This window comes from Cherax quadricarinatus, chromosome 55 (assembly GCF_038502225.1).
Source record: "Cherax quadricarinatus isolate ZL_2023a chromosome 55, ASM3850222v1, whole genome shotgun sequence".
NCBI classification, from domain to species: Eukaryota; Metazoa; Arthropoda; class Malacostraca; order Decapoda; family Parastacidae; genus Cherax; species Cherax quadricarinatus.
This window is the reverse complement of record NC_091346.1, coordinates 25,154,420-25,181,461: the sequence shown is the minus strand read 5'-3', so window position 1 is coordinate 25,181,461 and position 27,042 is coordinate 25,154,420. Positions and strand designations below refer to the sequence as shown.

Here is a 27,042-nt window from a genome sequence, read left to right as displayed (position 1 = left end):
GGAAGCAGCTGCGGAATGTTGAGTCGTCATTAAGCTAAGTGTCATCGACAGTTCACAATTTTTAGCTTTGCTTGTTTGTATGTTAAAACTCCACAGACATGCTACATGTATCATAACACTGACAAGTTCCATGTATCACCACACTGACACGCTACATGTATCACAACACTGACAAGTTCCATGTATCACCACACTGACATGCTACATGTATCACCACACTGACATGCTATGTTTATCACCACACTGACATGCTATATGTATCATCACACCGACATGCTGCATGTATCACCACACTGACATGCTACATATATCATCACACTGACATGCTACGTGTATCATCACACCGACATGCTACATGTATCACCACACTGACATGCCACATGTATCACCATACAACATATATCACCATACAACATGTATCACCACAATGATATGCTACATGTATCACCATACTAACATGCTACATGCATCACCACACTAAATTCCACCAATATTACGACATTTGTCTTTGCAAACTTACAGGGTCTAAAGCCGTCAAAAAACAAAATTCCTTACATCAAGGTACTGCTCACGGAGTAAATGCAATGTTTGTAGCATTCACAGAGACCCACATAAAGGATCATTATGACAACGAAATATGGATCCCAGGCTACAACCTATTCCGATGCGACAGACTAAACAGGCAACAAGGAGGGGGAGTGGTTGGTCTGTACATCACAGAGTCGCTCATTTGCACAGAACTACTAAGCACCTCAAATGATGTAGTTGAAGTTTTGGCGGTAAAGACTGAAAACAAATATACAAGCCTCCAGATGCAACTTCCCAGCAATTCCAGGAGCAGCTCGTGACCGCTGTCTAGAAAATCTCCCATCTCCTGCTCCAAACATCTTACTACTACGAGATTTCAACTTGAGACACCTAAAATGGAGGAGCACAGAAAACAATGTTTTAGCAGAGATCACCCCAGGAGGCAGCTCAGATGAAAATTCACACACACACGAACTACTAAATCTCTGCACCAAATTCACCTCAAACCAGCAAATAGTAGAGCCTACAAGGCTAGAAAATGCGCTGGACCTCATCTTCACTAACAACGACGATCTGATATGTGATATAACTGTATCAAAGACAATACACTCAGATCACAACATAATGGAGGTAAAGACATGTATGCACAGGGCTTCTGACCAGCAAAATATGAGCAGTCATGAAGGTCTCTTCACGAAATTCAACTTCAATAACAAAACATACAATGGTATCAAGTAAATCATGTCCTAAATGAAACAAGCTGGGAAGATATTCTAAACAACTCGGATCCGAACATTTGCTTTGAAAAAAAATGAATTCTGTAGTTCTTGATATCTGCTCAAGACACATTCCAATAAGAAAAAGAAAGAGAAGATGTAAACTAGAAAGAGAGAGCCACTTCCTTTACAGACGAAGGCAAAGAGTCACAGAGCTGCTGAGTGGGACAAATATATCGAAAATGCGAAGGGAGGCACTAGCCAATGAAATTGCAAATATCGAACTCAAGCTGAAGGAATCTTACAGGAGACAAGAATGACAGGAAGAACTAAAAGCCATAAAGGAAATTGAAAAAAAAAATACTTCTTCTCTTATGCGAAATCTAAGGAAAAAACAACATCCAGTATTGGGCCCCTGCTTAGGCGGGATGGGACATACACAGATGACAGCCAAGAAATGAGTGAGATACTAAAGTCCCACTATGACTCAGTGTTCAGCGAACCACTGCCCAGACCAAGGGTCAACAACCCAAACGAATTCTTAATGAACGTAGCCCAAAATTTGGTCATCCCAAAAATCTCGGATATTATCCTAACTCCACAAGACTTTGAAGAGGCAATAAATGACATGCCCATGCACTCTGCCCCAGGCCCAGACTCATGGAATCCCGTGTTTATCAAGAACTGCAAGAAGCCCCTATCGCGTGCCTTCAGCATTTTATGGAGGGAGCATGGACACAGGGGTCATCCCACACACACTAAAAACAACAGACATAGCCCCACTCAACAAAGGTGGCAGTAAAGCAATTAAAGAACTACAGACTGATAACACTAGCATTCCATATCATAAAAATCTTTGAGAGGGGTCTAAGAAGCAAGATCGCCAATCACCTAGATACTCATCAATTACACAACCCAGGGCAACACGGGTTTAGAGCAGGTCGCTCCTGCCTGTCCCAGCTACTGGACCACTATGACAAGGTCTTGGATGCTGTAGTGGATAAACAAAGTACAGATGTAGTATACACAGACTTTGCAAAATGTGTGATAAAGGAATAACAGGAAAAGTTGGTAGATGGATCTATAACTTCCTGACAAATAGAACACAAAGAGTAATCATAAACAGAGTAAAGTCCCAGGCAGCCACGGTAAAAAGCTCTGTTCAATAAGGCACAGTACTCGCTCCCATTCTATTCCTCATCCTCATTTCTGACATAGACAGAGATGTAAGTCATAGCTCCGTGTCTTCCTTTGCGGATGACACCCGGATCACCATGGCAGTGACCTCCATCAAAGACACCGCGAGACTCCAAGTGGACATGAACCAAATCTTCGAATGGGATACTCAAAACAATATGAAGTTCAACGAGGAGAAATTTCAACTACACAGATATGGAAAACTTGAGGAAATTAAAATGTATCAGGGTATACGACAAATTCTAATCATACAATAAAGTGGAAAAGTAATGTGAATGATCTGGGAGTGATAATGTCAGAGGACCTTGCCTTCAAAGACCACAACAATGTATCCACCTCATCTGCTAGGAAAATGGTAGGATGGATAATGAGAACCTTCAAAACTAGGGATGCCAAGCCCATGATGATTCTCTTCAAATCGCTTGTGCTCTCTAGGCTGGAATACAGCTGTATACTAACTGCCCCTTTCAAGGCTGGCGACATTGCAGGCCTGGAGAGTGTACAAAGAACTTTCGCGGCATATATAAGCACGATAAGGCACCTAAATTACTGGGAACGGTTGAAGGTCCTTGATCTGTATTCCCTGGAATGCAGGAGAGAGAGATACACTTGGAAGCTTCTGGAGGGATTGGTACCAAACCTGCACACGACAATCATTCCCTATGAAAGCAAAAGACTCGGCAGGAGATACAACATTCCCCCAATGAAAAGCAGGGGCGCAACGAGTACATTGAGAGACGACACAATAAGTGTCCGGGGTCCAAGACTGTTCAACTGCCTCCCACCCTACATAAGGGAGATTACCAATAGACCCCTGACTGTCTTTAAGAAGGCACTGGACAGGCACCTAAAGTCAGTACCTGACCAACCGGGCTGTGGTTCGTACGTCAGCTTGCGTGCGGCCAGTAGTAACAGCCTGGTTGATCAGACCCTGATCTACCGTGAGGCCTGGTCTCATACCGAACCGCGGGGGCGTTGACCCCCGAAACCCTCTCCAGGTATACACTGACATACCACATGTATCACCATACAACATATACCACCACAATGACATGCTACATGTATCATCACACTTACATCCTCCTCGGTATATGGTGGCTGTGTCATCTTGTACTTCTGGAAGATGTCATCAACAAACTTGTGCCAGCGGAAGAAAACTGGATCCCTGACGGCGGTTATCACGTCCCCCATCACTCCCATCTCCTCCTGTTGTATACGCCACTATTGTTTTACAAGTATCTTTGAAGGTTAATTGACATTTGCAGTTGAATTTATTAATTAATATTCGTGCTGTTTTCCTTGAATTTGCTTCATTAGCGTTTTCAGCAGATTCACGCCTGCCAATTCAGACTGCAAATCAGGGAACGGGTGGGGTTTGAGCCATAGCGAGTCCTTAAACGCACTGGACTGAGTTTAAGACTCACTTGTCATGGTTTCAAACCCCACCCGTTCTGTGATTTGTTAATTCACACTAAAAGCGTGACACGCATTTGCATTAAGTTCTCACTGCTGACCTGGCAAAGACTCGGGGTTAGAAGCTGGCAACACCTATGTGCCAACTTCTAACCCCTTCATTTTTTTAATGTACAGAGTAATGCACCAGTTAACGAGATAGATACTGGCACATATTAGGATAAGATGTTGTCAGGAGCTTATGATGCTATGCAACGTCCCATCAAATCCTGAATAATAATAATAATAATAATAATAATAATAATAATAATAATAATAATAATAATAATAATAATAATAATAATAATAATAATAATAATAATATCAACGGTAATAATGAAAATATTTACCAGTGAATAAAAAAGTAATTTACCTTATGTGCATAGTCAGGGTCATGAATGTAGGAAATCATCACGTGGCCCTTGTTATGAAGGTCACCGTAGAACTTTGAGTTGGGACTCAGATTCCTGTCTGGTTCTACAGCGTCGCCCAAGATGTCAATACCTCGTTTTCCTGTTTCTGGGTTATCTGAGAGCATCACTGTATTTCCATCGCTCTGTATGGGAAGGTCAAACGCACCTCTTTAATTATGTATCATAAGTACTCATCTCTGATAGTTTGTGTGTGTGTGTGTGTGTGTGTGTGTGTGTGTGTGTGTGTGTGTGTGTGTGTGTGTGTGTGTGTGTGTGTGTGTATGTGTGTGTGTGTGTTAGCTACCATTTTGGCCTAGGCACATGTCGAATAGACACTAGGACTGTTGTATATGTACTCACCTAATTGTAGTTGCAGGGGTCAAGACTCAGCTCCTGGCCTCGTCTTCTCACTGAACGCTACTTGGTCCTCTCTCTCCCTACTCCATGAGCTTTATCATACCTCGTCTTAAAGCTATGCATGGTTCCTGTCTCCACTACATCGCTCGCCAGACTGTTCCACTTCCTGACAACTCTATAACTGAAGAAATGCTTCCTAACATCCCTGTGACTCATCTAAGTCTTCAGCTTCTAAGAGTGACCCCTTGTTTCTGTGTCCCATCTCTGGAACATCTTGTCTCTGTCCACCTTGTCTATTCCGCGCAGTATTTTGTATGTCGTTATCATGTCTACCCTATCCCTCCTGTCCTCCAGTGTCGTTAGGCCGATTTCCCTCAACCTTTCTTCATAGGACATTCCCCTTAGCTCTTGAACTAACCTTGTCGCAAACCTTTTTACTTTCTCTAATTTCTTAACGTGCTTTACCCGGTACGGGTTCCAAACTGGTGCTGCATACTCCACTATGGGCCTGACGTACATGGTGTACAGTGTCTTGAAAGATTCCTTACTTAGGTATCGGAATGCTAATCTCAGGTTTGCCAGGCACCCATATGCTGCAGCAGTTATCTGGTTGATGTGTGCTTCCGGAGACGTGTTTGGTGTTATAATCACGCCAAGATCTTTCTCCTTGAGTGAGGTTTGCAGTCATTGGCCACCTAGCCTATACTCCGTCTGCGGTCTTCTTTGCCCTTCTCCAATCTTCATGACTCTGCATTTGGCAGGGTTGAATTCGAGAAGCCAGTTGCTGGACCAGGTGTCCAGCCTGTCCAGGTCTCTTTGAAGGTCTGTCTGATTCTCATATGATTTAATTCTCCTCATTAACTTCACATCCTTCTGAGTCTATCCCTTCCATCATGTCATTCACATGTACCAAAAATAGCACTGGTCCTAGGACCGACTCCTGTGGGACCCCGCTCGTCACAGGTGCCCATTGTGATAGCTCATCACGTACCATGACTCGTTGTTGCCTCCCTGTCAGTTATTCTCTGATCCATTGAAAACCCTTCCCGTTATAGGCGCCGGATCCTCTAGCTTCTGCACTAATCTCTTGTGAGGAACTGTGTCGAAGGCCTTCTTGCAGTCCAAGAAGATGCAATCAACCCACCCCTCTCTCTCGTCTCTTACTTCTGTTACTTTATCATAAAACTCCAGAAGGTTTGTGACACAGGATTTGCCTTCCATGAAACCGTGCTGGTTGTTATTTATACTTTGTGTTATATGTGTGCGTGTGCGTGTGCGCGTGCGTGCGTGTTTGTTTTCGCGTGTGTGTGTGTGTGTGAGCATGTTAGGAGTGGAGACGAATGGTTTAGGGACTTTATGAGCTGTTCGAGTGTGAGCAAGGTAATATTTTGTGAAGGAATTCAGGGAAATTGGTTAGCCGGACTTGAGTCCTGGAGGTGGAAAGTACAATGCCTGTTAGGAGTGACATCTAAACCGTCGTACCTGCGCACCTCTGCAAAGAGAGTGATTATGTGTAAATGATGGTGAAAGTTTCTTTTTTTTTTGGGTCACCTGACTCAGTGGGAGGCCAACGTGTTTATATATATATATATATATATATATATATATATATATATATATATATATATATATATATATATATATATATATATATATATATATATATATATATATATATGCAATAAGATCACAGTAAACAGGTGATTTCAAAATATGCAAAACAACCACTCTGAAAGAATAGAGAAATTCCAAGCGCTTTCGTGACTACTCACATTATCAAGGAACTACTCACATTATCGTGACTACTCACATTATCTACTCACATTATCAAGTTCCTTGATAATGTGAGTAGTCACGAAAGCGCTTGGAATTTCTCTATTCTTTCAGAGTGGTTGTTTTGCATATATATATATATATATATATATATATATATATATATATATATATATATATATATATATATATATATATATATATATATATATATATATATATATATATATTTATATATATATATATATATATATATATATATATACATATATATATTTTTTTTTTTTTTATTTTTTTATTATCACACCGGCCGATTCCCACCAAGGCAGGGTGGCCCGAAAAAGAAAAACTTTCACCATCATTCACTCCATCACTGTCTTGCCAGAAGGGTGCTTTACACTACAGTTTTTAAACTGCAACATTAACACCCCTCCTTCAGAGTGCAGGCACTGTACTTCCCATCTCCAGGACTCAAGTCCGGCCTGCCGGTTTCCCTGAATCCCTTCATAAATGTTACTTTGCTCACACTCCAACAGCACGTCAAGTATTAAAAACCATTTGTCTCCATTCACTCCTATCAAACACGCTCACGCATGCCTGCTGGAAGTCCAAGCCCCTCGCACACAAAACCTCCGTTACCCCCTCCCTCCAACCCTTCCTAGGCCGACCCCTACCCCGCCTTCCTTCCACTACAGACTGATACACTCTTGAAGTCATTCTGTTTCGCTCCATTCTCTCTACATGTCCGAACCACCTCAACAACCCTTCCTCAGCCCTCTGGACAACAGTTTTGGTAATCCCGCACCTCCTCCTAACTTCCAAACTACGAATTCTCTGCATTATATTCACACCACACATTGCCCTCAGACATGACATCTCCACTGCCTCCAGCCTTCTCCTCGCTGCAACATTCATCACCCACGCTTCACACCCATATAAGAGCGTTGGTAAAACTATACTCTCATACATTCCCCTCTTTGCCTCCAAGGACAAAGTTCTTTGTCTCCACAGACTCCTAAGTGCACCACTCACTCTTTTTCCCTCATCAATTCTATGATTCACCTCATCTTTCATAGACCCATCCGCTGACACGTCCACTCCCAAATATCTGAATACGTTCACCTCCTCCATACTCTCTCCCTCCAATCTGATATTCAATCTTTCATCACCTAATCTTTTTGTTATCCTCATAACCTTACTCTTCCCTGTATTCACCTTTAATTTTCTTCTTTTGCACACCCTACCAAATTCATCCACCAATCTCTGCAACTTCTCTTCAGAATCTCCCAAGAGCACAGTGTCATCAGCAAAGAGCAGCTGTGACAACTCCCACTTTGTGTGTGATTCTTTATCTTTTAACTCCACGCCTCTTGCCAAGACCCTCGCATTTACTTCTCTTACAACCCCATCTATAAATATATTAAACAACCACGGTGACATCACACATCCTTGTCTAAGGCCTACTTTTACTGGGAAAAAATTTCCCTCTTTCCTACATACTCTAACTTGGGCCTCACTATCCTCGTAAAAACTCTTCACTGCTTTCAGTAACCTACCTCCTACACCATACACTTGCAACATCTGCCACATTGCCCCCCTATCCACCCTGTCATACGCCTTTTCCAAATCCATAAATGCCACAAAGACCTCTTTAGCCTTATCTAAATACTGTTCACTTATATGTTTCACTGTAAACACCTGGTCCACACACCCCCTACCTTTCCTAAAGCCTCCTTGTTCATCTGCTATCCTATTCTCCGTCTTACTCTTAATTCTTTCAATTATAACTCTACCATACACTTTACCAGGTACACTCAACAGACTTATCCCCCTATAATTTTTGCACTCTCTTTTATCCCCTTTGCCTTTATACAAAGGAACTATGCATGCTCTCTGCCAATCCCTAGGTACCTTACCCTCTTCCATACATTTATTAAATAATTGCACCAACCACTCCAAAACTATATCCCCACCTGCTTTTAACATTTCTATCTTTATCCCATCAATCCCAGCTGCCTTACCCCCTTTCATTTTACCTACTGCCTCACGAACTTCCCCCACACTCACAACTGGCTCTTCCTCACTCCTACAAGATGTTATTCCTCCTTGCCCTATACACGAAATCACAGCTTCCCTATCTTCATCAACATTTAACAATTCCTCAAAATATTCCTTCCATCTTCCCAATACCTCTAACTCTCCATTTAATAACTCTCCTCTCCTATTTTTAACTGACAAATCCATTTGTTCTCTAGGCTTTCTTAACTTGTTAATCTCACTCCAAAACTTTTTCTTATTTTCAACAAATTTTGTTGATAACATCTCACCCACTCTCTCATTTGCTCTCTTTTTACATTGCTTCACCACTCTCTTAACTTCTCTCTTTTTCTCCATATACTCTTCCCTCCTTGCATCACTTCTACTTTGTAAAAACTTCTCATATGCTAACTTTTTCTCCCTTACTACTCTCTTTACATCATCATTCCACCAATCGCTCCTCTTCCCTCCTGCACCCACTTTCCTGTAACCACAAACTTCTGCTGAACACTCTAACACTACATTTTTAAACCTACCCCATACCTCTTCGACCCCATTGCCTATGCTCTCATTAGCCCATCTATCCTCCAATAGCTGTTTATATCTTACCCTAACTGCCTCCTCTTTTAGTTTATAAACCTTCACCTCTCTCTTCCCTGATGCTTCTATTCTCCTTGTATCCCATCTACCTTTTACTCTCAGTGTAGCTACAACTAGAAAGTGATCTGATATATATATATATATATATATATATATATATATATATATATACATACATACATATATATATATATATATATATATATATATATATATATATATATATATATATACATACATATATATATATATATATATATATATATATATATATATATATATATATATATATATATACATACATATATATATATATATATATTCCTGAGCCTCACTATCCTGGCAAAGACTCTTCACTGCTTTTAATAACCTACTTCCTCTTCCATACATTTCCAACATCTGCCACACTGCCTCCCTATCCACCCTATCACACTCCTTTTCCAAATCCATAAATGCCACAAAAATCTCTTTACTCTTATCTTAATACTGTTCACCTATACGTTTCACTGTAAACACTTGGTCTACACACCCCCTACCTTTTCTAAAGCCTCCTTGTTCATCTGTTATCCTGCTCTCCGTCTTACTCTTAATTCTGTCAATAATAAATCTACAATACACTTTACCAGGTATACTCAAAAGACTTATTCCCCTATAATTTTTACACTCTCTTTTGTCTCCTTTGCCTTTATACAAAGGGACTATGTATGCTATATGAACGTCCCTAGGTACCTTACCCTCTTCCATACATTTATTAAATAAAAACATTAAGCACTCGAAAACTATATCCTCACCTGCTTTTAACATTTAGATCTTTATCCCATCAATCTCAGCTGCTTTACCCCCTTTCATTTTACCCACTGCCCCAAGCACTTACCCCACACTCACAACTGGTTCTTCCTCACTCTTATAAGATGCTATTCCTCCTTGCCCTATACACGAAATCACAGCTTATAAATCTCAACTGATTAATCTCACTCAAAAACTTTTTCTTATTTTCTAACAAACTACTTTCATTATGTGCTATATCATATATTGTATACTTATTTATTCTCAATATCTTAAAATCTGTATTATTACCAAACCTCTTTTTACACATAGTTCAATTAAAGGTTCCGCATTTATATTTACCCCTGGCACCCTAAATTTACCTGCTGCTCCCTCCACAACTTTTTTTTACCTGCTCGAGCATTGAGATCCCAACCACAAGCACTCTCTCACTTGGTTCAAAAGTTCCTACACACGTGCTTAACATCTAACAAAATCCCTCTCTCTCTCTCCTCTACACTTCTCTCTTCTCCAGGTGCATAAACACTTACTATAACCCACTTTTCACATCCAACCCTTATTTTACTCCACATAATCCTTGAATTTATTCATTTGTATTCCTTCTTTTCCTGCCATAAGTTATCCTTCAACATTATTGCTACTCTCTCCTTAGCTTTAACATTATTAAAACCCCTGACCTAATCTCGTTTATTTCTCCCGACTGAAACTGTCACACCCCCTTCAGCTTTGTTCCACTTAGAGCCAGGTCATCCAACTTCTTTTGATTCATAACATCCACAATCATCTCTTTCTTATCATTCGCACAACATCCACGCACATTCAAACATCCCACTTTGACGGTTTTCTTCTTTTTCTTTTTAGTAAGTTATATGGGAAAAGGTGTTACTAGTCCATTGCTACCAGCATTTTAGTTGAGTTTTACAACACGCATGACTTATGGAGGAAAAAATCTTATTCCACTTCCCCATGGATATGAAAGGAAAAGTAATAAGAACAAGACCTATTAAGATAAAATCAAAGAAAACTCAGATGAGTGTGCATACATAAATGTGTACATGTATGTGTGGTGTGACTTAAGTCTAAATAAAAGTAGCAAGATATAACCGAAATCTTGTATTTTTATGAGATAGAAAAAAGACACCAGCAATTCTACCATCATGTAAAACAAATACAAGATTCCATTTTAAACTCACTTGGCAGTACGGTAATACCTCCTGGGCGGTTGCTGTCTACCAACCTACTACTGCATATATATGTATGTATAAATATATATATATATATATATATATATATATATATATATATATATATATATATATATATATATATATATATATACATATATATATATATATATATATATATATATATATATATATATATATATATATATATATATTTATATATATATATATGTAAATGTATATAATTCATCCTTATTCATCGGTTAAAAAAAAATATGTTAAGAAAGGCTTGGATACCTACCTCAATCATGAGGCCTCTGTCGATGGCATCCCTCAGTCGATTTCGCCAGGATTCCAAGTCTTCGATGTCTATATCGTTCTCAATGTCAGGTCGTCTCAAGTTCTTTAAATAAATTATATATATATATATATATATATATATCTATATATATATATATATATATATATATATATATATATATATATATATATATATATATATATATATATATATATATATGCAATAAGATCACAGTAAACAGGTGATTTCAGAATATGCAAAACAACCACTGTGAAAGAATAGAGAAATTCCAAGCGCTTTCGTGACTACTCACATTATCAAGGAACAATGAAAGTAAAGCATCAAAGGAAGGTATATAAAGGGGTAGCCCACACCTCACTATCAGATCCCACAACAAAGAAACACCTGGCGTGAGACAGCAGGCCCGCCGGCCGAACTAGACAGGTCCTTCACATAACCCACCAACAAACTAATCTACCCAAGAAATAAGAAATCTAAAAAATTATTATTTGTCCAATGTATTATTAAATTCTTCCCAAATTCTATTAATTATAAATGGATCTAATTTATATAAACCAAAGGAAATATTCATATTATTGTCAAAACTGCTTTTTATGAAACAAGATTCAATTATATTCCTGTAGACCATGGACTTGCTTGATACCACTTTCTCAACTTTTTGAAAATCAATTGGATGGTTAAAATCTCTTACATGAATAAATAGAGCATTGGAATCTTGTCCAGTTCTAATGCTATATTTATGTTGTTTTAATCATCCGTGCACACGAGGGCCTGGGATCTTCAATCAACTTGGCGTCCACCAGGACGCTGACATGTCCCTAGGGGAGCTCTGCATCGGGCTGCTAACGGAGTCACTGGCTTCTTGGACCTCTTGGGGAGGGTCGATGGTGCTCGTGCAAGCAGCAGATCCCAGGGCAACTTGCTGCTGTTTGCAATGGCTGTCTACCGAGGAGAGACAGGCACCTAGCAACATCTGTTGTTGGGGCATTGGATGAATTCCCTACTATGTTTGTTAACTGCTCATTACTCTGTAATTTGTCTATGATTGTAATCATGTGATAACGTGTTTATCATTCATTACCTTTGAAACTTGTCATGATTTTGACCAGCTCTACCCGGAGCTCATTACCTTTGTAAATTCTCATTATTAATGTGTTTATGATTCATTACCTTTGCAATTATTCATGAGTGTGACCAGCTCTACCTGGAGCTCATTACCTTTGTAACTTGGTCATGATTATGACCAGATCTAGTTCATTACCATTGTAACTTGCTCAGCTATCAAAACTTTAGAGTCCAGTCCCTGGACCAATTATGTACCTCTGTAATCTTTTGACTACCGCCCACAGGATGGGTATGGGGTGCATAATAAACATATTAAACTAACTAACTTAATCTTAGTTAGAGATATTTACCAGTTTGACCGTAATAAACTTTATCGCAAATTTTACAAGGAATCTTATAGACACATCCATCAGCATTTTGGGGGGAATTCTTTATCAAAAGTTTTTTTTACTGTATCAAGATTTTTTAATACAACTTTAATATTAAAAGTCTTAAGAAGAGAAGGCATATCAACCAAGTTTTCATGGTAAGGGAGAACCAAAATATTTTTAATTGAATAAGGCTGGTTGTCCCTTTTTGGATTGTAAAAAGTATTTCTAGCAACTTTAAAAGATTTATCAATTACATTTCTTGGGTATTTCAAATCATTACCTGTTTCATAAATTTTGGATATTTCCTCATCTATGAACTCTGGACTACAAATTCGTAAAGCTCTCAAAAACATTGATGAGAAAACAAACAGTTTAACTCTATCTTGATGGGAAGAATAATAGTGGACATAGGAACAGTTATTTGTAGGTTTTCTGTAAATTTTAAATTTGAATTCATTATTACCCTTAATAATTAAAACATCTAGAATTTGAAGAAAATAACTCATTGCCTTTTCTAGATGTTTTAATTATTAAGGGTAATAGTGAATTCAAATTTAAAATTTACAGAAAACCTACAAATGACTGTTCCTATGTCCACTATTATTCTTCCTATCAAGATAGAGTTAAACTGTCTGTTTTCTCATCAATGTTTTTGAGAGTTTTACGAATTTGTAGTCCAGAGTTTCTGATGAGTAGTGTAACTCCTCCACCTCTGTGTTTCCTCATGATCTGATATCTGTTTGGAAAGATTGCATCTATTATCATTCCCGTCAGCATGGTTTCCATGAGTGCTATGATGTCTGGGGATGACTCCGTGATTCTTTTGTGCCACTCATACATATTCATTATTCCATCTGCATTAGTGTACCATACCTTCAGCTTCTTTTCCAGGATTGTATTCTGGGGGGTTTGTAGGGGCTGGGGAAATGGAGGAAGACCTGGCATGGCATGGGATGCTGCTGTGTAAGTGGGGGTTTGTGCTGGGGTGGTCTGTGAGTGCAGAGTGTGGTTTGATTTGGATTAGATTGTTTAGTTGGGGTGTTCTGTTGGTGGTTCTTTGAGTAGATGTGTTTACTGATCCTCCTAACTGTGGGAGCTCCTGCCTGTCTCTAGCCTTGTCTCGCTTTCTTGCTCCTTTCACTTTTGTATCCCCTCAGTTTCTGCCATTCTGTACACGTTCTGTTGTATTCGAGGAATACCTTCTTGTATTTTGTTGTTTTCATTAACCATGGTTTCCACTGCAGGATCCTGTTTTGCACTGTTTCTGTTCTGAAAACCAATTTGACTGGTTGATTTTTCCCTTCCTTGAGTATTCCCTGATTCTCTGAAAATTTATCAGCTCAGTCATGTCCTCTCCTGTTTGGTGATATTTTCAATCTCTTTTTCCTCTTCCTGTCATCTTCATATGTCCCCCTTTCAGCCTCCTGACGCTCATGGAAAAAAACTGCCCTCTTCCCCTCCTCTACCCATTGCTTTTCCCTCTGCATCTCTGGATCCAGTTGAAGGATTGCCACTGCTGCTTCCCTTATCATTTCCTGTATCTCTTGGTGGCCTGACAGTGTCTCCACAGGTAGTCTATCACTATCCCTACCTACAATTCCCTTACTTATCATTGTCCCTGTACCCAACAGTGTGCTATTTTCTCTCCTCAACATTTCCTGGCTTGATAAGGCCTCTATGTAGGTCTTATCCCCTTCCTTACTACAGTCCCCCTTCTGGATACTGGTGTACCTGCTCCTGATTCCAAGCCCCTCTGTTTGTTGTCTATATTCTGTTTAAGGTTTCTCAGTTCATCTTCTAGTCTCTTTATCCTGGCCTCTGCAACTTCAGCTTGCAGCTCACACTTCTTAATTTCTGGACCATCCTCTCCTCTATTTTATTGGTATGTTCTCTCAGCTTCCTTTCCCATTCTTACTCCATCCTTCTCCTTAGCTCTTCCACCCATTCTTCCTTTCCAGACCAATCTTTCTTGGTTTCCCTGGCTTTTCATCCTCCTCTTTGGTGTCCCATTTTTTTAGTGTTTTTTTTGTGTGTGTGTGTGTGTGTGTGTGTTTGTACTCATCTAGTTGTACTCACCTAGTTGAGGTTGCAGGGGTCGAGTCCAAGCTCCTGGCCCCGCCTCTTCACTCGTCGCTACTACGTCACTTTCCCTGAACCGTGAGCTTTATCATACCTCTGTTTAAAGCTATGTATGGATCAAACCTTCGCTACATCGCTTCCACTTCCTGACTACTCTGTGGCTGAAGAAATACTTCTTAACGTCCCTGTGAGTCATCTGTCTCTTCAACTTCCAAATGTGTCCCTTTGTTACCGTGTCCCATCTCTGGAACATCCTGTTTTTGTCCACCTTGTCAATTCCTCTCAAATATTTTGTATGTCGTTATCATGTCCCCTCTATCTCTCCTGTCCTCCAGTGTCGTCAGGTTGATTTCCCTTAACCTCTCCTCGTAGGACATACCTCTTAGCTCTGGGACTAGTCTTGTTGCAAACCTTTGCACTTTCTCTAGTTTATGTGCTTGGCTAGGTGTGGGTTCCAGACTGGTGCCGCATTCTCCAACACGAGCCTAACGTACATGGTGTACAGGGTCCTGAACGATTCCTTATTAAGATGTCGGAATGCTGTTCTGAGGTTTGCTAGGTGCCCATATGCAGCAGCAGTTATTTGGTTGATGTGCACTTCAGGAGATGTGCCTGGTGTTATACTTGCCTGGTGTTATACTCACCCCAAGATCTTTTTCCTTGAGTGAGGTTTGTAGTCTCTGGCCCCTTAGACTGTATTCCGTCTGCGGTCTTCTTTGCCCTTCCCCAATCTTCATGACTTTGCACTTGGTGGGATTGAACTCCAGGAGCCAATTGCTGGACCAGGTCTGCAGCCTGTCCAGATCTCTTTGTAGTTCTGCCTGGTCTTCGATCGAATGAATTCTTCTCATCAACTTCACGTCATCTGCAAATAGGGACACTTTGGAGTCTATTCCTTCCGTCATGTCGTTCACAAATACCAGAAACAGCACTGGTCCTAGGACCGACCCATGTGGGACCCCGCTGGTCACAGGTGCCCACTCTGACACCTCGCCACGTACCATGACTCGCTGCTGTCTTCCTGACAAGTATTCCCTGATCCATTGTAGTGCGTTCCCTGTTACCCCTGCTTGGTCCTTCAGTTTTTGCACTAATCTCTTGTGTAGAACTGTGTCAAACGCCTTCTTGCAGTCCAAGAAAATGCAATCCACCCACCCCTCTCTCTCTTGTCTTACTGCTGTCACCATGTCAAAGAACTCCAGTAAGTTTGTGACACAGGATTTCCCGTCCCTGAAACCATGTTGGCTGCTGTTGATGATATCATTCCTTTCTAGGTGTTCCACCACTCTTCTCCTGATAATCTTCTACATGACTTTGCATACAATACATGTCAGTGACACTGGTCTGTAGTTTAGTGCTTCATGTCTGTCTCCTTTTTTAAAGATTGGGACTACATTTGCTGTCTTCCATGCCTCAGGTAATCTCCCTGTTTCGATAGATGTATTGAATATTGTTGTTATGGGTACACATAGCACCTCTGCTCCCTCTCTCAGGACCCATGGAGTGGTCAGTCGTCACGTGAGGTCACAGACCCTGAGCTGCTTTGGGAATTAGTGTGGACGGTTACAAAGCATGGCTTGCTTCTGCAGTGTTTTAAAAATTGAGGCTGGAGAGTTGAAGGAGGAGGTCTTGCTTCTCCAGGAGGAGATTAGGAGGCTGAAGGTCCACCTCAATGGGTCTGGGAGAGAGTGTGAGGTGGCTGGAGTTGTGGGGAATGAGACTTCTAGCAGTGAGGTGCAGTCTGTCTCTCGCTGTGAGGAGGCTGTAGCTGGGGAGGTAGCAACGGCTACCAGCAGTGAGGTGCAGCCCAGCACCTGCTACAAGTGGCGAGTTGTTCACAGTAATGGGAGGCGCATCAGAGTAAGGAAAGTTAAGAGTGAAGATCTGAAGGTAGGAAATCGCTTCTCTGTTCTCCAGGATGAATGTACTTCAGTGGCCAGTGAAGGTAAGGGTACTACTGCCCCTGCTAATGGAGGTAAGCGCATTCTTGTGGTTGGTGACTCTCAGGTAAGATATATTGACCGTGCTTTTTGTAATAGGAATAAGAAGATGAGAGATAGAGTGTGCTTCCCTGGAGCTGGTGTTGGGGACATAGTTAACAGGCTGGATAATATCATGTCAGGTAATGGGAACAAGCCCATTATCTGTCTCAGTGCTGGTGGAAATGATATTGGGAAGGGTAGGAGAGAAGAGCTGCTAGATAAGTACAGGTCAGCTATAGATTTCATTAAGTCTAAGGGAGGGATCCCAATCATATGTAGCATCTTGCCTAGAAGGGGAGTAGGAAATGAATGGTTGTCTAGGGCAATTGGTGTAAATTGCTGGCTAGACAGATACTGCAAGGAACTTGCAATCCCATTCATTGACAACTGGAACAACTTTTATGGCAAACATGATATGTATGCAAGGGATGGGGTACATCTCTCTGGGGCAGGGGTGGTAGCACTTGCAGACTCGATTGAGAAGGCCATTGGTGAAATGCCTATGATTTTAAACTGATGGAAGATAGAGGTATGGGTGTGTGTGGGAAACAAGTAGGTTGCAACACTAGGATTGGAAACAGTAAATGTATAAAAGGCATTCAGCACGAAGTTATAAATAAAGACAATAGAACAGGTCAGCAAACAAAGGGGGACAGCAGAGGGCAGCAAGGGACTAGCTCCCTTAAGGTTTACTATACTAATAGCAGGAGTGTAAGAAATAAGATAGATGAGCTAAGATTAATTGCAAGTGCAGGAAACATAGATATTATTGCTATAACAGAGACCTGGCTCAATCTGAAAGATAGAGAGATGCCCTCTGAATGTCACATACAAGGCTATAAATTATTCCACACTGACAGGGTCAACAGGAAAGGTGGTGGAGTAGCGATGTATGTCAGAGACAATTTAAATTGTTGTGTTAGACAAGATATTAAATTAGAAGCGTCAGCCACTGAATCTGTTTGGTTACAGCTTCTCGAGGGCCGAGAAAAACTAATTTTGGGTGTGATTTACAGGGCCCCAAATCTTGATAGGGAGTGCAGTAAACTTCTATGGGACGAAATTCGTAAGGCATCTACATACGAAAATGTTGTGCTAATGGGAGATTTCAACTATAGACAGATTGACTGGAGCAATTTGACAGGAAATTTAGAGTCAGGTGACTTTCTTGATACGATCCAGGATTGTTTTTTAAAACAGTTTGTGACAGAGCCAACTAGGGGAAATAACCTCCTTGACTTGGTTCTTGCCAGTAGGGAAACACTAATTAATAATCTTGAGGTTAATGATGAGCTTGGGGAAAGTGATCACAAATCACTCAGTTTTAATATATCATGGAATTCCCCTAATAATGACAATCAAGTCTCCGTCCCTGACTTTCGCTTGGCTGATTTCATAGGACTGAAAAATTACTTAGGTGGGCTGAACTGGAATGACCTGACTAAGGGTCAGGTAGGTGGTGATGGTTGCCGATATGATGCTTTCCAGGGCATAGTTCTAGCTGCTCAGTCAAATTATGTTCCAAATAGGGAAATCAGATCAAACAAAAATGATCCTAAATGGATGAACAATAGATTAAAATATCTGATTGGTCAAAAGAGAGGCATATATAGGCAAATCAAAAGAGGAGAGGGGCAATTAAGAAATCGATATATTCAGTTAAAGAGAGAAATAAAAAAGGGAATTAGAAAAGCAAAAAGAGATTATGAGGTTAAAGTTGCAAGACAATCGAAGACTAACCCAAAAGGATTCTTTCAGGTATACAGAAGTAGGACCAGGGACAAGATAGGCCCACTCAAAAGTTCCTCGGGTCAGCTCACTGACAGTGATAAGGAAATGTGTAGAATTTTTAACACATACTTCCTCTCAGTTTTTACACAGGAGGATACCAGCGATATTCCAGTAATGATAAATTATGTAGAACAGGACGATAATAAACTGTGCACGATTAGGGTCACAAGTGACATGGTCCTTAGGCAAATAGATAAATTAAAACCTAACAAATCCCCAGGCCCTGATGAACTGTATGCAAGGGTTCTAAAGGAATGTAAAGAGGAGCTTAGCACACCTTTGGCTAATCTTTTCAACATATCACTACAAACTGGCATGGTGCCAGATAAGTGGAAAATGGCAAATGTGATACCTATTTTCAAAACAGGTGACAGGTCCTTAGCGTCGAACTATAGACCAATAAGCCTAACCTCCATAGTGGGAAAATTTATGGAATCAATAATTGCCGAGGCAGTTCGTAGCCACCTTGAAAAGCATAAATTAATCAACGAATCTCAGCATGGTTTTACAAAGGGGCGTTCCTGCCTTACGAATTTATTAACTTTTTTCACTAAGGTATTTGAGGAGGTAGATCATGGTAATGAATATGATATTGTGTATATGGACTTCAGTAAGGCTTTTGACAGGGTCCCACATCAGAGACTATTGAGGAAAATTAAATCACATGGAATAGGAGGAGAAATTTTTTCCTGGATAGAGGCATGGTTGACAAATAGGCAGCAGAGAGTTTGCATAAATGGGGAGAAATCAGAGTGGGGAAGCGTCACGAGCGGTGTTCCACAGGGGTCAGTGTTGGGCCCCCTGCTGTTCACAATCTACATAAACGACATAGATGAGGGCATAAAGAGCGACATCGGCAAGTTTGCCGATGACACCAAAATAGGCCGTCGAATTCATTCTGACGAGGACATTAGAGCACTCCAGGAAGATTTGAATAGACTGATGCAGTGGTCGGAGAAGTGGCAGATGCTGTTTAATATAGACAAATGCAAAGTTCTAAATGTTGGACAGGACAATAACCATGCCACATATAAACTAAATAATGTAGATCTTAATATTGCGAAAAAGATTTAGGAGTTCTGATTAGCAGTAATCTGAAACCAAGACAACAGTGCATAAGTGTTCGCAATGAAGCTAATAGAATCCTTGGCTTTAGAGATGTTATCTGGCCCCATTGCCTTTGAGGTATCTAGCTCACTCAGAAGCCTCTTCACTTCTTCCTCGGTTGTGTATACTGTGTACTGTGAGTGTGTGTATGTGTATGTGTGTATGTGTGTGTGTGTGTGTGTGTGTGTGTGTGTGTGTGTGTGTGTGTGTGTGTGCGTGTACTTACTTATTTGTACTCACCTATTTGTGTTTGCAGGGGTCGATTCATAGCTCCTGGCCCGGCCTCTTCACTGATTGCTACTGGGTCCTCTCTCTCCCTGCTCCATGAGCTTTATCAAACCTCGTCTTAAAACTATGTATGGTTCCCGCCTGCACTACAGCACTTTCTAGCCTATTCCACTGCCTGACAACTCTATGACTGAAGAAATACTTCCTAACATCCCTTTGACTCGTCTGAGTCTTCAACTTACAATTGTGACCTCTTGTTTCTGTGTCCCATCTCTGGAACATTCCGTCTTTGTCCACCTTGTCTATTCTGCGCAGTATATGTCGTTATCATGTCTCCCCTGACCCTCTTGTCCTCCAGTGTCGTCAGGCCGATTTCCCTTAACCCTTCTTCATAGGACAATCCCCTTAGCTTTGGGACTAGTCTTGTTCAAAACCTTTGCACGTTCTCTAATTTCTTGACGTGCTTGACCAGGTGTGGATTCCAAACTGGTGCTGCATACTCCAGTATGGGCCTGACGTAAATGGTCTTGAACGATACCTTACTGAGGTATCGAAACGCTATCCTTAGGTTTGGCAGATGCCCGTACGCTGCAGCAGTTATCTGATCGATGTGCACCTCAGGAGATCTGCTCGGCGTTATACTCACCCCAAGATCTTTTTCCTTGAGTGAGGTTTGCAGTCTTTGGCCACCTAGACTATACTGTGTCTGCGGTCTTCTTTGCCCTTCCCCAATCTTCATAACTTTGCGTTTGGCAGGGTTAAATTCAAGGAGCCAGTTGCTGGACCAGGCTTGTAGCCTTTCCAGTTCTCTTTGTAGTCCTGCCTGATCCTCGACCGATTTAATTCTCCACATTAACTTCACATCATCTGCAAACAAGGATACTTCTGAGTCTATCCCTTCCGTCATGTCAGTCACATATACCAAAAACAGCACAGGTCCTAGGACTGACCCCTGTGGAACTCCGCTTGTCACAGGCGCCCACTCCGACACCTCGTCACGTACCATGACTCATTGTTGCCTCCCTGTCAGGTATTCTCTGATCCATTGCAGTGCTTTTCCTGTTATGTGTGCCTGATCCTCTAGCTTTTGCAGTAACCTCTTGTGAGGAACTGTGTCGAAGGCCTTCTTGCAGTCCAAGAAAATGCAGTCTATCCACCCCTCTCTCTCTTGTCTTACTTCTGTCACCTTGTCATAAAACTCCAGTAGGTTTGTGACAGGATTTGCCTTCCCTAAAACCGTGCTGGTTGTCGATTATACACTTTTTTCTTTCCAGGTGCTCCACCACTCTCCTCCTGATGATCTTCATGACTTTGCATACTATACACATTAGTGACACAGGTCTGTAGTTTAATGCCTCATGTCTGTCTCTTTTTTTTTTAAATTGAGACTGCATTTGCCATCTTCCATACCTTAGGGAGTTGCCCAGTTTCAATGGATGTGTTGAAGATCTTTGTTAGTGGCACACACAGCATCTCTGTGTGTGCTCTCTCTCCCACGGAGAGATGTCTGGTCCCACCGCCTTTGAGGTGCCAGGTTCCCATAGCAACTACTTTTCCTCCTCATAGGTTATGTGTACCTCATCCAGCACTTGTTGGTGTACCCCCCTGTTCTAATTTCCTGGAGTCCTACCGGTTTCCACTGTAAATACTTCTTTAAATCTCGTGTTTAGCTCCTCACATACCTCTTGTCATTTCTTGTGAACTCCCCATCATCCTTCCTCAGTCTAATTACCTGGTCCTTGACTGTTGTTTTCCTCCTGATGTGGCTATATAACAACTTTGGTCAGATCTGACTTTCGATGTATGTCATTTTCGTATTATCGCTGAGCCTCCTTTCTTATCCGTGCATATTCGTTTCTGGTTCTTCAGTTAATCTATTTTCCTGAGTTCTTTGTCTTCTGTACCTTTTCCATTCTTTAGTACACCTAGTTTTTGCCTCCCTACACCTTTGGGTGAACTAAGGCCTCATTCTGGTCTTCCCATTATTTCTGTTTCCCTTGGGAAGAAACCTCTGTTCTGCCTCTTTGCATTTTGTTATCACATAGTTCATCATTTCTTTTATTGGTTTTCCTGTCAGTTCCCTCTCCCACTAAATGTCTTGCAGGAAGTTCCTCATGCCTGAGTAGTCCCCCCTTTTGTAGTTTGGTTTTCCCATCCTATTCCTGCTACTCTCTCCACTTGAAGCTCAACTATGTGTGTGCGTGTGTGTGCATGTGCGTGTGTGTGTGTGTGTGTGTGTGTGTATGGAACTATATGTGGGTTTATTAAGTGTCTGAAAAGTAGGTGGAATTGTGTGTTGGAGTGTTATGTGCAGTTTGCAGTGTTCCCTTACCTGGTCACACCCTCCTGTGACCTGACCCACACCTACCTACTATTCTGCACCTCAATGCTTTTACTACCACCTAATCTTATAGAAACCTGTCTCACCTCGTTCCATAAATTACCAATTACTATTCCTTATTGAATGCTTGATCGCCTATTCTTTATCGTACTAGGAGAGTTGGACCGTTCACAATCAGCTTGGCGGTTAATTGGAAATCAAAACTCACACCCAACAACCATGCATAGGTGAATACAGTATTGCAATGCAGCCTGTAGCAGCCTGTAGATTGTCCAGCTCGATGTGACGTCCTGGCGTAGATCCACCTCCATTTCTTCTCGATATATAATGTACCCTATTCACTGTATTTCTTTCACTGGTCACACATTTGTTTCACTTTATTATCTTTCTTGGGTGACACGTGGCAACGTCGCCTGGAGCACACTAGGCCTGCCCACTCTGAATTCGCTACCAAGTATCACTTTCTAGTTCACTTATAGAATTGTGGCTCTCCCCACACTTATGTGGCTCAGGGCATATTGTAAACTGCCTCAAGAATTGCTCACTACCCTGACACACTTAGCGACCCTTGCAGTACACTTAGGTAGCCCTCAAAAACACTTATATTCGCGGAGCACTGAAGGCGTGACTCGCGCACGTGGTGTCCCTACTGTGTGTCATGTGTGTGTGTACTCACCTAGTTGAGGTTGCAGGGGTCGAGTCCTAGCTCCTGGCCCCGCCTCTTCACTGGTCGCTACTAGGGTTGACTGGTCGCACTGTGTGTGTGTGTGTGTGTGTGTGTGTGTTTGTGTGTGTGTGTGTGTGTGTGTGTGTGTGTGTGTGTGTGTGTATGTATGTATGTATGTATGTATGTATGTATGTATGTATGTACATGTATGTTCTCACCTATTTGTGATTGCAGGGGGTCGATTCATAACTTCTATCCCCGCCTCTTCGCTGATTGCTAGTAGGTCCTCTCCCTTTTCCAAGAGCTTTACCGAACCTCTTCTTAAAGCTATGTATGGATCCTACTTCCACTACATCACTCTCCAGATTGTTCCACTTTCTGACAACTCTATGACTGAAGAAATACTTCCTAACATCCCTGTGAATCATCTAAGTTTTCAATGTGTGTGTGTGTGTGTGTTTATGACAACTAAAAAAGTCTCAATACCGACAAGACATTTTACATAATATTTGCTAACAAAGATAAAAATGTTCATTTGAACATGAGGGAAAATTCCCTTGCATACACGTTGGCAATAAAAAAATTGAACACACTTCTAAGAAATTTATATAAAAATGTTGTTATGCTTTCAAAAATATTCAATGTTCCTTAAACATTATTACTAATTTTGTATTTCTCTATTTTTATCTCAATTACGGTAGCCTCAAATTTCTTAAAATCATGATCACACACGTCAGTTTGAGCTGATACTACGTGTACAGCAGTCAGTTCACACATTTAGGTCCATGGCTCGATCTCCGGTAGGGGTGGAAACATTGGGCGTGTTTCCCTAAGACACCTGCTGTCACTGTTCACCTAGCAGTAAATAGGTACCTGGGTGTTAGTCGACTGGTGTAGGAAGCATCCTGAGAGACAAAAGTTAATTGGCCCGTAATGCTCTGCATAACAAGGTGCGTTACTGATGTCAACTATGGTCTGTATAAGATGTATCATGTACTTGTAGAAATAAAGATTATTCTTATTCTTATTACCTCCATGAGAGAGTCGTCCTGGCGGGTGCCCCAAGCTTTGCCAGAGTTGTTAGCGTAGAGTTTGGGGAAGTAACCATCTGTGATGGGCACGCGCCAATTCGATAACTTTTCAACACGATTTAGACCAACACTAAGCCGTTCCATGTCGTATCTGGTGCAAGGAGACTATAGTTAACTGAACAAGGTGCAATTACCACAAAATTCACAACTTTACAAAATTTCTAAAAAAAAAAAAAAAAAAATCTTTATTTTGTTACATTATATAAGTTGGTTTTCCAAACAGCTTAACATGTGACATTCATGATGCGTTTAGGAAGAGATATTCAGACAGAAAGTGTTTATTGTGTTGCCATATACGTTTATTAGTGAATGTAGATAGTAAACGTCTTACCTAGCAATCATCTGCTGATGCATGTAGTAGAAGAGTTCACCTTTACGGTCCTTGGCTTCACCGCCCGGACTCTGCTCAGGGTAGACGAGGTGCCAGTGCCAGTGATGGGAGTTGATGCCATAGTCCTCCCTCCAGTATGATACCCGGTGTTCAGGCTTCACATTGGTGGTTGCAAAATCTAGTCCATAGTCTAGCTTCATCGTCATTTCAAATAAAGAAATACAAGTGATATTTAATATTTGTAATTTTTATTTGCAGCATTTTTTGATGCACAAGGTTGTTAACTGCGAGTTTGTCAATTTTTTTTATATACAGTAATTTAGTCTCTACCTGAAGGTGTTCATAATCTAAAATTCAGTGGACACAAAGGACATGAGAGACAGGATATATACCATGAGTGGTATACTTTTATTAGCGTATATTTACTGAGAATTTATTATACCTTATTTAGAGATTAGAGTATTCTAAACTGGAGGAGAAAATGTTAGGTTCAGCCTATTAACCAATCGTCGATTGGTTGTAAACCCCATTACCCGCGGGAAACGAGTACAGGAAGGCATGTGTCAGCAATTTCTAAATTACAGATTGAGAATGCCTGATTACATTGCACAATTCAGTTCAGTGTTCACACATTAAATTCAATATGGCGTCTCCTGCGGCGTCACTCCCCCAGCTCTTCTCCATCCTCCTCACTCAAAATTTCTCGAAGGGTCCAAATAGCATCACATGTTAATACACAATTATTATATAATTCATTTATATGTTCTACATTTAGGAAATTATGTAAAAAAATTCTACAGCATGACTGACAGGCAGACATAGATGAGTCACAGGAGTGTCAGGAAACATTTTTCAGCCTCAGGGTAGTCAGAAGTGGCACAACCTGGGCGAAGAAGCAGTGGAGGCTCCATACATAATTTTAATAAAATGACAGGGCCAGCGAGGCTACAAAGTGTCCCGTAGCTCGATCGCTGGCGCACTCAGCTCACACACTAAGCTCCGGGGTTCGAATCTCCTCCGGTATGGCTAGAAAACATTAGGGACGTGTTTCCATAAGACACTTGCTGTCCTTGTCCCTGTTTACCCATCAGTTTAAAATGGGTACCTGGGTGTTAGTGGACTGGTGTGGGTCGCATCCTGGGACAAAACTGACCTAATTTGCCTAAAATACTCAACATAACAAGTGGCTTTCTATATAGTAGTATGTCACTGATGTCAGCAAGGCCTGTATACCTTGTATTTGTAGTAAATAAAAATATTATTATTATTATTATTATTATTATTATTATTATTATTATTATTATTATTATTATTATTATTATTATTATTATTATTATTATTATTATTATTATTATTATTATATAAAGAGAGGGAGGCTGGAGGGTAATAACTGGAGAATGTCTTCTGGTTACCAACGGTTTTTCAAACTGGTGAATACTACTTAGAGGAAGATTTGGATTCAGTTTGGGTTATATTTGTGCCAGTTTCATCATTTATTAGACAAACTGAAATAATTATCTCTGTGGGATAACTTAAGAACGTCTTTTCTGAAAGGCTTCAAACTTTCAATGTTGATGTATCTTCCTAAGTGGAAACATTGGACACATTAGTAATAGTCAAGTATTCCACTTTGGGTTCATTAGCTACGACGGCTTCAGAAGCTTCAAGAGCCTTGACACCAGTGAAGGGTTCTTTATCCAGAGAATTGATGATTGCCTGTAGTTTACTATTGGCCTGTAGTTTACTATTGGCCTGTAGTTTACTATTGGCCTGTAGTTTACTATTGGCCTGTAGTTTACTACTGGCCTGTAGTTTACTACTGGCCTGTAGTTTACTATTGGCCTGTAGTTTACTATTGGCCTGTAGTTTACTATTGGTCTGTAGTTTACTATTGGCCTGTAGTTTACTATTGGCCTGTAGTTTACTATTGGCCTGTAGTTTACTATTGGCCTGTAGTTTACTATTGGCCTGTAGTTTACTATTGACCTGTAGTTTACTACTGGCCTGTAGTTTACTATTGGCCTGTAGTTTACTACTGGCCTGTAGTTTACTATTGGCCTGTAGTTTACTATTGGCCTGTAGTTTACTATTGGCCTGTAGTTTACTATTGGCCTGTAGTTTACTATTGGCCTGTAGTTTACTATTGACCTGTAGTTTACTATTGGCCTGTAGTTTACTATTGGCCTGTAGTTTACTATTGACCTGTAGTTTACTATTGGCCTGTAGTTTACTATTGGCCTGTAGTTTACTACTGGCCTGTAGTTTACTACTGGCCTGTAGTTTACTACTGGCCTGTAGTTTACTACTGGCCTGTAGTTTACTATTGGCCTGTAGTTTACTATTGGCCTGTAGTTTACTACTGGCCTGTAGTTTACTACTGGCCTGTAGTTTACTACTGGCCTGTAGTTTACTACTGGCCTGTAGTTTACTACTGGCCTGTAGTTTACTATTGGCCTGTAGTTTACTACTGGCCTGTAGTTTACTACTGGCCTGTAGTTTACTATTGGCCTGTAGTTTACTACTGGCCTGTAGTTTACTATTACATGTCTGTCCAGTGTTAAATATTGCATCTGCATCTTTGCGAAACTGACTCCATATAGACATCCACGCCATTACTAGCAGAT

General features: G+C 40.8%; 1 protein-coding gene across 1 annotated transcript in view; it reads right to left on the bottom strand.

The window, feature by feature from the left end:
* Positions 1 to 24,618, bottom strand: part of LOC128698904 (phenoloxidase subunit 1-like) — a 60,712-nt gene extending 36,094 nt beyond the window's left edge. The window contains 5 exon segments of the mRNA XM_070096974.1: positions 3,519 to 3,647; positions 4,267 to 4,449; positions 11,345 to 11,446; positions 24,028 to 24,178; positions 24,419 to 24,618. Coding sequence (XP_069953075.1) covers positions 3,519 to 3,647; positions 4,267 to 4,449; positions 11,345 to 11,446; positions 24,028 to 24,178; positions 24,419 to 24,618 — 765 coding nt within the window.
* Between the last annotated feature and the right edge of the window lie 2,424 nt (positions 24,619 to 27,042).